The sequence below is a fragment of the Pyrus communis genome, chromosome 17 (assembly GCF_041283825.1).
Source record: "Pyrus communis isolate YQ-2024b chromosome 17, ASM4128382v1, whole genome shotgun sequence".
Taxonomy (NCBI): Eukaryota; Viridiplantae; Streptophyta; class Magnoliopsida; order Rosales; family Rosaceae; genus Pyrus; species Pyrus communis.
Window position 1 is genome coordinate 11,317,571 of NC_142581.1, and position 12,231 is coordinate 11,329,801.

A 12,231-nucleotide genomic window follows, 5' to 3' on the forward strand; every position below is an offset into this window, starting at 1 on the left:
TCTAGCTTTCCAAATTAAGTCTACATCAAAATAATCAAGTCATGTATACCTTATTTTAAAATAGAAACAAAAAGAAACTTCAAAAAGTAAAGAAATGATAACCCCACCGAACTTTTTTTTTTCTTTTTTTCTTTTTTTTTCCTTTTCTGATTAAAGCTCACAACTATATTGTTATTTTTTTTTATAATAAATTTATACTAATAATTACTAGTCAACGTATCTAGCTTTCCAAATTAAGTCTACATCAAAATAATCAAGTCATGTATACCTTATTTTAAAATAGAAACAAAAAGAAACTTCAAAAAGTAAAGAAATGATAACCCCACCGAACTTTTTTTTTTCTTTTTTTCTTTTTTTTTTTTTTTTTTTTTTTGCCCTACCCTAGTGGCACTCCTAATTAATCTCATTTGTCGTTTCCCTTTAATTTATTCAACGTAATGACTAGAAATTATGAAGGGCCTGCAGAATAAGAAAAATGAAGACCCGTTATAATTTTCTTAAAAGTCATTTAAATATGTAAAACTTGTTGCAGTAGCCAATAGTCTCCCTGCATAGAAAGTGGCTCTTTACCACAATGGTGGCAAAGATTTAAGACTTTGCATGACGTGTGAATTCAAACTCCATCTATGGCTACAAAACAAAACAAAAATTGTGTCCCTGCTTGGTCAAAAATTGACGGGAGAGATGAGAACACCACAAAAATTGTGGTACTTAGAAGCTATTATTCCGCCTGATCACAACACACCTTAAAACTGTCAACAATGTAATGTTGATTCTAACACAAGTTGAAACATACATCATCACACAAAGCTATCCACATGAACAAGAAAAAGAATGCCTCTTGACTACCAAAATCACGATTACATTACGCCAATCATCGATCGACTCATTGTTCAATAGAATATAGTCATATACAACCATATTTCCAATACAACTACGTATATAGCTAACTAAATGACCAAGCCTCCGTGAATTGAATCCAACATATACATAACGCCACCGTAGACTTTATATAGACGGCTGAGTTGCACCTACTCACTCGTTCGTATCATATAATGCGATCATCCCTTTACTCTACCTTGAAAATGAGACAAGCACTTGCTATGTGGTTTTGTCCAAGTGGTAATTACCTCAGCTTTGAGTCGCTTCCCTTGCTTCGGAATGATGAGAGTGAGAAGAATGACCGTGGAGCTGTAACATAGAACCGTGAGTATACCACTATCAGAAAGATTCAAGGGAAATGCCATAAACAATCGTAAGCGTGCAATCCTAAATGACACAAAATTTGATAACCCATTCCAAATAGTGAACTGAAGCTGTCAATGATTAAATGATTTCTGAGTTCTTAACAGCTTCAGGTTCATCTGCCAAAGCAGGGGCTACTACACCAGAAATTTGTTTCCTCAGTTGAGACAATAAAGTTCAGTGTACAACCGGAGATATACAGGGATGAACCTCGAACTGAGTAAACTAATTGGTGCCTTACTACCAAGAAAAGTAAAAGAAATGAGAAAATAAGTTCATAGAGAATCACCTTTCAACGAGCTTCCTGATAAATGATCCTCCCTCAGTTTAAAGTTCATTGGAGGTGCCGGGATAGAGGTTCGTAATGCTTGAACTGCATAGAGTAGTCAATTTGAAAATCAGCTCTACTTCTTTTCTAAAAGGATATAAATGAAATAAGAAAACTTATTTTAAAAGAAAACAATTCACCAAGTTTTGAAAAAAAAAAACAGAAATCAAACAGGACAATTTGTTTGAATTGATGCCCTAAGATTTGCAAACTAGCTGTTTCATATGATTCTAAGGTTAATTTTTCAATCCAAACATTTTTAAACTGAAATGGTTACTGAAATTTTCAGTGGGCTTTCTGTTTAACCAGTACAATCCAAAGAAGGTCCATCCAATAACTACGCATACACGTGAAACACATATTATGTGTGCGTGTTTGCTGATCTGAAATAACACCCAAAATACCAGCTGGTCAAGAATACAAGAAACAGCCATATAGAAAGTTAGCTGGGCATGGAAGGGCAGTTGTTGGGTTGATTAAGGGTTCCTAGAGCTGTTCAAGGATCATTAGGAAACCATGGCAGCTTTCAGCCACTCTGGCTTTCTAAACCTAAGAAGAAAATGGTTGGGACTCAAATACTCCAGCATACAACAAGCTCTAAGTCACGGGAGTTACATGAAGAGAACCTCAATTGGGAACATATATAGGTTATATAAATGAAAATCATTGGAAGATATCCGTTAGTTACCCTGTTCATTGAACTCGCTTTCATTGAAGCTGTCATCAGGACCCTGCGTGAATCCCATTCTTGACTTCCTAAAATCTTCTGATAATCGGTTCGCAGAATCTCGTCCATCTTCTGGATCATCATCTCCTTCAGAAGTCGTAGCAGAGATCCAATCACTCGTATTATCTGTCCCACGACTTTTTCTTCCAAACTTCAATAACCGTTTAAATCCTTTTGTCGTATCCTTCCGTGACTGGTTTTGAGATGAATTGGTAGCAAGGATGGGTTTCTGAGCACTTCCCCATTTCTTTCTCATCCGAGCTGCATCAACATCTATTTGGGTAAGATCATGAGGATTCCACGAAGCAGGGCTCCCGATTGGGGAGTCTACAGAGGCATCAATATCTGAGGCCTCGTGAGGGTAAGAAAAGGGATGATGCATGTGCAAGTTCCATGACATGGGGCTTTCCCCAGGTGAGTCTGGTAGAGACCCCAAAGTGTGAAATGTTGAGGGCACAGCCGCAGGCAACTCAGCCACTGAAGCAGGGTCCACTTGAGAAAGAGATCTTACGGAATCAACATTATCAGACCTTTCAGAATCCTGGCTTGGTCTTGGTTTCCCATTATCCATATCCATATCAACACCATCTTCAACTGCCATATCCACATCAACACCATTTTCAAGCTCTTCCTCTTCTTCTTCTTCCTTGGCCGTGTCAACTGAATCTTCTGCCTCAACTTCTTCTTCATTTGTTAAAGTCTCAGAAGAAATGAACCCTTTCAGCTTGGAGAAACTAACTCCAGAACCCCCGCCTGTGCCATTACCCTTCCTAAGAAATGGCTTCGACTCCACATATTTTGCAAACTTGTCAAGGGGATCCTGCTCAGTTTGCTCTTCATCAAATGGCAACAAGACAATCCCATCAGAGTTTAGAGAAGATAAGTTGTTCTGTTCTACAGGATTTGCGGAGCTTTTCCTCAAGGAATGAGAATGTCGTGGCTTCTCTTCCTTGGCCATTATCTCTTCATTAATGCTCCTGCTGCGGGAATAGCTTTTGACCTGTGAACGAGCAGGTATTTTGCTAACAGCTGGTTTGCTAACTCCAGAAGAGGGCTTTGTGTTTTCTTTCCTGAGATCAGTAAAGTTGGGAACTGACTGTGCTAGAGGATTTTCTAACTCTGGTCTTCGCCTCCCTGAACTAAGGTTGGAAACTTTGCCTGATGACCGTGGAGCTGGTGCAATTGGTGTCCAGGGGGTGGAAGAAGGCAAATTTCTATTGGCAAAAAGCTTTTTATTTTGAATGCTTCTAGAAGCACCGTCTCCTAAAGATGCCTCGTTAGAGAACCTATCTTCTCCGTACAATTTTTGGCCTGGAAATTCAGAGAGATCCTCATCCTTCTCCCAACGAATTGAATCTATTGGCTGTAGTCAAAACAGAAAACTATCATCCTAAGATACAAATACCAATCAGCAACAAAAATGTCTTTAAAGATTTGGGCAGAAAAATGAAAATGGGGAAAATCCAACCTTCCAGTCATCAATTTTACAGCTAAATTCATGATCACTTAAACTGAAACAGTACCTGCTCCCACTTCATAGTAGATCGAAAATTGAATGATCTCAGTTTGTCGGCGCGCCTACGAGCACTAGATACTGAATCTTGTCCGTCTGCTGACCCTGAAAACTTGGCTTTTAACTCCGCCTTACTTTTCTCAAGGCTATCTTCCATGGCCTTCAACTTGGCTTCCTTCTCTTCTCTTTTAGAACCCCATTCTTCTCTCAGTTTAGCATCCCTTTTTTGCATGTACCTCTCATAGAATTTTCCTTTAGAATCAAGAGAGAAACCAGGCTCTGAAAAATTCTGCCTCAGAGTATCACCGTAATCTTGGATACCGGCTATCTTCATTGGTGGAGTGGTGTTGAAATTTGCCACATCACCAGAACTACCCATTGGTTCCAACACTGTGTTAGCCGCAGAAAATTCTGCAGGAGCAATCTCCTCTGCTGCTGGTTTTCTGGTTTGTGAACGTACTGCCTGTTCCTTCTTCGCATCCATGGGTTTGCTTCTTCGAGCAGAACTAGACTGATCTCCAGGAATCCGAAGCTTGTGCTCTGCAAAAAGCTTTTCAAGCTCATTCGCCTTCATTTTGAGCTCATCATTGAGCTCTTGATTTCCCTTGGTCTGTCTTACTCTCTGAACCTGCTCAACTGGCGTTGTTGGTATTGCATCAAAGCTCTTTTGATTCATTGAAACTTTGTCACCTGTAAAATCCAACTTTCTTTCTTGACCACTATTGCTTTCATCTCTCCTTCCCTGTGGCTTCTTAATTTGTTCACGACTGGCAGAAACCGGTTTCTGGAATCTCATTTTCTGAGCTCCAGAATCTTCCACTCTAATGTGTTGCTTATCAGATGATATGCGGTCAACTTTACTCACCTCCTCAATTTCTCCAGAAAAAGATCTAAACAGAGGCTGTGGAGGAAGTTGATCACCCTCAACAACTTTGAGCTGTGCTGAAGAAGCTTCTTCAAATTTTTGTCCAACACCACCCTCAAACTGCCCTGAGAAAGATCGGGAATGACCCTGGTAACCCCTAGGACGTAACTGAGTCATTGGCTGAACACTCGGTCTAGAATCCTCTACCCTATTCCCAAATCCACCACCAGAGATTGCACCCCCAACCAGGTTCTTCCCTCCAACAACCTCTGTCTGACCTGAAAAACCTTTGGACTGTGTCTCAGAACCTGATTGATCCTTAAACCCACCGCTTCTTTCTTCGCTACCTGAAGAAATCCCTTGATCACTTAACCCAACCTGCTCCGTTCTTCCACTAGAAGTCTTGGATTGACTCTGTGAACCCACCTGCTCCTTCTTCGCCTTTGAACCCACCTCCTCCTTTCCTACAACCACCCCAACGCGTGTCTGCCCCTCAGCTTCATCTTTCAGCTCAACATCAACTCTACCAGAAGCACTCCTTCCCTCAACCTTACAAAAATCTGTCAAGCCAGTTGACCCCTTCTGGTCCTTATCCTCGGTCACACCAGATATTGTACTTGTCACCGCCTTTGTCTGAGAAAATGAACGAGAAGCAGAGGAAGCGGACGATGGAGTGCACAAGGGGTTCTCTGTTTCTTTCTTCTCCCCGCTCAAATCGATGCTCATATCACTGGCACCACTCCATCTTCGTAACACGGCCTTCTCTGCAACAGCAGGCACCGACGACACGTCAGAGGAGAGCCTTTTGAGATCCCCAGGTTTGGGAGATGGCACGTCAGAGGATAGCCTTCTGAGCTCCCCAGGTTTGGCAACAACCGGCTTTCCACCACTGCCACCGCCGGAACTCTCCTTCTGTTTATTCTCAAAGAGGCTGATACGATCCTGGACGCTCAGCCGCCTCCCGGGTTGAATCACGCCCAAAGGAGTCGTTGACTCAGTCTGGGATTCATCCTTCTTCTCCACCTTGGCCTTGCCTTCCTCGTTGTCGTTCTCAGTTACGTTGTTACGTTGTTGTGTAGGGAAGTTGGCGTTGAGGGACTTGGGTTGTTGACACGTGGAGGGCTTTGATGGCTCGTCTAGTTGCTCCTGCCTATTTTGGGGTTGGTTGTTGGGCCCAGATATGTCTTCAGTGGGATCATCAATGGACATGTCAGACTCGCATGAGGATCTGACAGCCATGTCGTCCACACTTGGCTTCCATGGGGAGATCAGGTCGTATCTTCTTTGGCACAGTGAGATAAATTTGCTGCAAGCTTCGCTGCACAGATTTCATAAAATAAATAACTTATAATTATATAGAACAATGTATTTTTATATACAGATATAAAATTACAGAATTTAAATTATAATATTTTTATTTAGGTCAGAAGTACAAGGCAGTTGAGATTTAACAAAAATGGAAAAGACCATTGCACCTGCCATATTGTGACAGGCTGCTTTACTAGTTTCCTAAGTTCTATCAACCTTTTTTTTCCTTAATATGCGGGCCATTTCCCATTTGGCAACTACTATAACACATATGGGTTTAATAAGCATTTCAAAGTGGGCCCAAACGGCCCGCTTAATGTAGCTGGGCCCCACTCAATGTGCTTCACATGACCAACATACACAGAAAGAAACATAAGTCTTCGAAAGATTATTAAATGCAAATCAAGTTGGCACTAAAGAATTAAAAGTTGAACAAATAATAATAAATAAATAAATAAAACAATTGTTCAACGAAAATCCTTGTCATACAATGAAAGATATGAAGGAATTTCCTATTCCACCAGCAATTTCCTGTCTTAATCATTTAAAAAGTCAGGTGGCATGCTTCAATCAGGCCACTCAGTTAAACCTTTTCCATTGAGGGTTGCTATTTTCAAGTTTCTTGAAACTCCCAAGGGTTGTGATAGCACATTGCTTTCAGAATAATGCATCCGCTTATGATTGCGGAACCTGGATTTAACTATCGACATTGACAGAAGTTAGTCCTATGGTACTAGTGGAAAAAGTAGACTAAAAATCCACACATTAGAAAATAAGAGAACGGTCATATACCATAAGGAACTTCACAGTCAAACCGTCTTATTCATTTTTAAGTTTCAAGACAACTTCCTCCAGATTTATACTCCGGTTTTGCGTTTGTCACCAATTAAATCAGATGAACTCATCATTAGTACCAAGATGCAGCAACAGTTCACACCACAAAGGCGAGGTTTGATGATGCACTCGTGCAGACATGGAGGTAAGAGCATATGCAGTGAGAGCATGCGCACGCGCGCACACAGAGGAAGAGATATGGAAGGGGAATGGGCAATTAAATAGGACCCTTTTTTTCACCTTCGGAGAGGGTGTGTTTGAGATAATAATTAGAACAAACTTGAGGAAGCAGCAAACAGAGAGGATTTCGAGAATCTTACTTTAAGCGATGGGCACCAAATTGATCTGCAAAGTGTTGTAGTTCATAGACTGTATCTGGGTTGAAACCAGCAGCAGATGCACGAGCACAAGCTGTGGTTAAATCCTGCCTAACTGCAACAAGTCGTACATCAATAGCCCTCAAAAGCTCCTTCCTGTTCAAATTGCATTGAGAGAATTAAAATGAGACATCAGTTTTGGGAGGGGGAAGGGGGTGGGATGCTTTAAAATGAAAATGATATTAGATTATTTACTGCCATTGGTAATGATCATGGCAGAGCTATGGCGCACTGTTCAAATTAACATGTGCAATCAACTCCGGCCTTTATCTTTAACTGCTAATTTCACCCAGTAATTTGGGCTGCCAAACAACAATTCAATATTTCGCATCGAATAGACATTCCTAAACATCCCAAACCACAACAACTTCATATAAAAGAGGTTCCATAAACACATCTCATGGTAATGACCAAATTGTTATCGCCACCAACAGATCAACGTCTTAAATAAACTACAACAAAATTTTATTCCCACTTCTGGTTTCAGAGTTCCAATACAAAGAAAAGTGCAAAATGAGGACAGCCTAATGAGTTCAAATATTCTCCTATTGCTGCAACTTCATTATAGTTCTTCCATAACTTAAACTCTGATCAAATTAATGAATACAAAATTTATTGCAATTTAAGGCAACATTAAGTAAATTATTAAAGAATTTAAAATTTAACAGAGCTTACTTTGTTGCATCTGCTGCTGCTGTGGTACCTGTTCCATCCCCACCTTAGCAAGTAATCCAAAAGTTAGGTCAGCATTGTGATAAAATTCATGTTTTGATCAATATCCAGATTTGAATGAAACATAACTACTAAAAATAAAAGATTCAGATGTACGACAGCACAGGAAAAAAGATTTTAACATTCAGGGAAAATGAAACTAATCTTTCGGCACTTCATTCATTACCAAGTTAATGAATTTAAATTGCAAAGTCAGATTAGCTGTACATGACCATTGCAAAAAGTTATACAATAACAATTATGATAACAGACTGAGTTCTTTAAACTGTTTCAGAAGATTATATTATCCCGTGTCTAATTGCTTAGTCATCTAAGTTCTGTCACATGGTAGAGGTACAATTACAGTTGTCGCAATGACACAGGGTTTTGAAAGAAATGTCTTCCTCTATACACATTCTAATTACATCTCAAATAAATTGTTCAGACAACCTATAAACATGCACCTTGCATTTCATTGATCACCCACTGTACCCGTGCTATCCATAAGCCAGGCATAATCTCATCTCACTTCCTGCTATGCCAGGCAAGCTAGGAAAGATCCTGCTGGGCCAAGTTTACAGCACTCACATCCTAAAATTCCTGGTACACCAGCAGACACCCAACCATTTTTCTTAATGAAAACGAACACCTAAGCATTTACGAGAAGATCAAATACCTAAGCATTTCCATCAGCAGATCTGTCTCTGCACAACCCAACTTCACGTTGGAAAATCTCTTCAACACAACAAAAATGATACTTCCTCACTGCATACCCCAATTTTTTAAGGATTACATGCCAACTTACAGGAATGGGACATTGAAACTTCCTGGAGAGAAAGGGACATCAAATCCATCTTACCCATAACACTCCCCTATTTCGAGTTTGGAACTTGAGCCAGACCATGAGTAACACAGAATGATTGCAAGAACAAGATAGGGTGGTGGCAATCTTCAAAGCCAAAAGAGATAGAACACTGGAATTCACCATGGGGCTCTCTGAATTCATAACAAATAAATGGAAGAGATAACCATATGAATTTTATATAGAAGAATCTGATTACATAGGTTCCGATAAGCCCTATTTATAGTAAACTAGTAATCCTGATTAGGAAAAAAATCAATAACGAACCCAGAATGGCATGGATGATTTGCTTATCTTGGTTCTGCTGACTTCGGACCTAGTACCTCGTTCGTTAATCACAAATTCAAGGGCCACCATATTTGGTTTATCATTTTCCAATAAAAGTTGGATTTCATCACGCATGGCAAGGACATGCTAAAAGTCCATATCCCCACTATCAAAGGGTGGGAACGCTAAGTCCATAGCCCAACCTAAGAAAAAAGAATATTGTAATAGCATAAAAACCCAAGGACATTAATTTCTTAGCAACTATGTAACAGAAATTAAGGAACACATAACTTACACAGCATCTTAATCCTTTAATGGCCCTGCTTCTCATAACAAGGCCACGCTGTACGAAAACAATAAAGAGTTCTGGCGAGGATAATATTACTAAAGATGTCAATTAATCCACTAATAAAATATAAAAGCAAGTTACTGCAACTACATTCAAACTACTAACAAAGGTTCGAGGCAGACAGCAATGAGACATCAAAACTAAAAAAAGTGAGAGAACAAAAATAAAGGGTTTCTTTGGTTGGTTTCTGTTCAGTAAAGTTGTATTGAAGCATAAATCAGTGTCAGCTGCATTCCTTGGAATGAGGACCAGAAAATTCCAGAGTGTGATTATACGATGGAAAAAAAAAAAAAAGTTCAATAGTATGTGCATGTGTGTGTGAATTTCGGTTCCTTTTCCTATCTGGCTTGTAGAGATTGTGCAAGACAGTGTATAAGGATATGGATATAGAGCCTGATCTCGAAAATTATGAAGGTGTGATAAACAAGTGCTTGTCGCTCTCCCTTTATACGTTTACTAATCTAAAGTACTTATTTAATCTGACATATTCATAGCAAACAACACATCTGACCAAAATCATTTTCCATAAAAAAGAACCACAAACGAGATGGAAATCACATTCAGTGTAGTAGAAAATTTTTCATATATTTATTGCTTTGGACATTAGGCAGGAACGCCAAATAAAGTATGAAATAACATAGCATTTTTCTTAATGAACTTTCCTAGATGAAGAAACTAAGACAAACAAATGGTGAGACACTTCTGCATCATCAATCCTAAATTCTCTCCCATTTCAACCACTTATAGAGATATATACACACACACATTGCTCAAAAAAATATAGATATACACACACATATATATACACAGAGACAGTTATAACAAAGAAAGTTCAATACAGTCAAAGTCCTCCAGTACTGAAGCAGATAAAATTAATTCCAACTTAGACAAGATGCCAGAAATTAAGTTTTGTTGCTTTAAACCAATTCAAGTTGAAGTACAATCAACAATGGAAAGTGATGTTAGTAGCAATGAACATACCTAATGCACCAGCATGTTGACCTCCCATCCCCTGATTGGGAAAAGTTTACAAGTTCAGTGAAAACAGAAAATGTCATTTTGTATAACATTACAGTTATTTAACAGATAAATGGCTATACCTGAGAGTATATTCTCCGTGCCGCCTCCAACTGGGACATCTCAGCATCAAATGTATTGACCAGTTCCAGCACCTCAGGTGTGCTAACGAACCGCACAAACCTGTTAACAATATCGGCTAATCAAGTTAAAGAAGCCTAAAGTATTACACATAAAAGGCCAACATGCTTTAAATAACTTTAAAAAATCCCGTTGGCAACCCAAATAACCTTTCAAGCGTTCCTTTTGTGAACCATGCCTCATCATATTTATGTTTGTCAACCTCAAGTTTAATCGACGGAACTGCAAGTGCAACCTGCTCTTCTACAACTTTTAAATGAGTCACAAATGGCTTGACTGAACCAGACGCAAGCTTCTCAGTGTTCCCATCACTATAAACAAACAATTCACATCTGCCAAAAAAAAAAAAAAAAAAAAAGGAAATTGAACAATAATAATCTAAGTGGAATTATTAAAAGGCCATGAAAACATAAAGAGTCTATAGACGCGTGACACTCACCGTGAGTGCTTTGGTGACAATTGGAATACTGCATAATCAAGAGGAGTATCAGATTTCATTTTCCCCTTCACTTAGTTCCTTTATCTCAAATGACCCTTCATATAACAGATGTAATTTTCAAGCCCCAATGGCCCAAGATCCTCACAGTTCTGATTAATTCATTCACAATGCATAATCTGAACCAAAAGAAGAACATGAAAGTTTTAGAAACTAACTACATCAGTTCTTGCAAGTCAGCATGATTGTGCAAGCTCATAAGCAACAAAAATTTGAAATTATTGACTTGACAATGAAACTTCTAATAATAGAATCAACTATGAGAACTCCACAGTTCACTGATCCGCATTCATAATCAACACGGGCTATTCCATACAAGGATATGCCCAAAGAAAGAAAGCACAACCCCAGTAGCTAAAACCTGCTACTTTTAGACCAAAACACTTACCAATTATACACTAACAGATCTCAGTCCAGAAACTCTTGCCAAAAGCAAAATGCACTTAAAGTCTACCTCTTCGCACCAAATAGGGAAACCCCAAAACTTCAAATACAGAATCCAAACACTTCCCAGATCTGATTTCGGCAAATACCAAATTCAAATGCAAAACCATGATACAAAAATGCCCAATTGACCCACAAAAACAAATTCAAATGCGAAACCAAAACCGACGCAGCCCCATACAGATAAACCGACTTACCCACATTTAAATGCAGCTCAAAAGTGCATGCAATAAATGCACAATCCGAACCAATCGCACCCAAAATTTACACCCAAATGGGAAACGATCGTCCGAACAAGAAGCTTACCCGAGCAAGCTCAATCTCTAGGGAGATCTCAATTGCCGCAATCGGATCCTCTGATTTGCTCAAGCCGGTGCCCACATTTCACTGCCTCTCTCTCTCTTTCTCTCTCTACAAGTTTATATGCGTCCTACTCCTTCTGGGTCACTGGGATTAGCTTTTCTTTTTTCAAATCTTCCAATTGGGTTTTTCGATTTCAAACTAATATGTGGGCTTTTGAGAAAACCCTAATAAGCAGCAATGAAAATATGGTTTTTGCTTTTACTCATTCCTCTCAAATGTGCCTTTTCTTTGCCCCCCTTTTCTTTTTTCTTTTCCAATAGCTTTGCTTTGCGTTTGCTCTCTCTCTACACTCTCACCTGTTTGAAAATACACAGTAGAAAGAGAGGGAGGAGAGAGGAAGAGGGAGGAGAGAGAGTGTGCGTGTCTTTGTTTGGAGCCTCAGAC

The 12,231-nt window shown here is 39.3% G+C and overlaps 1 protein-coding gene across 2 annotated transcripts; it reads right to left on the reverse strand.

Moving 5' to 3' along the window:
• Positions 1-819: 819 nt before the first annotated feature.
• LOC137707994 (uncharacterized) lies at positions 820-12,231 on the reverse strand. 2 transcript variants are annotated; one of them, XM_068446953.2, is made up of 11 exons: positions 11,791-12,231; positions 10,984-11,159; positions 10,694-10,876; positions 10,487-10,586; positions 10,368-10,398; positions 7,873-7,915; positions 7,141-7,293; positions 3,824-5,996; positions 2,262-3,663; positions 1,535-1,618; positions 820-1,191 (listed from the first exon to the last, which is right to left on the reverse strand). In XM_068446953.2, the coding sequence occupies exons 2-11, from the start codon at positions 11,040-11,042 to the stop codon at positions 1,127-1,129; spliced, it is 4,293 nt and encodes a 1,430-aa protein (XP_068303054.2). In that variant the 5' UTR covers positions 11,043-11,159; positions 11,791-12,231; the 3' UTR covers positions 820-1,126. The 2 variants fall into 2 exon arrangements, with proteins under 2 accessions (XP_068303054.2, XP_068303055.2); XM_068446954.2 differs by having other exon boundaries at positions 11,682-12,128.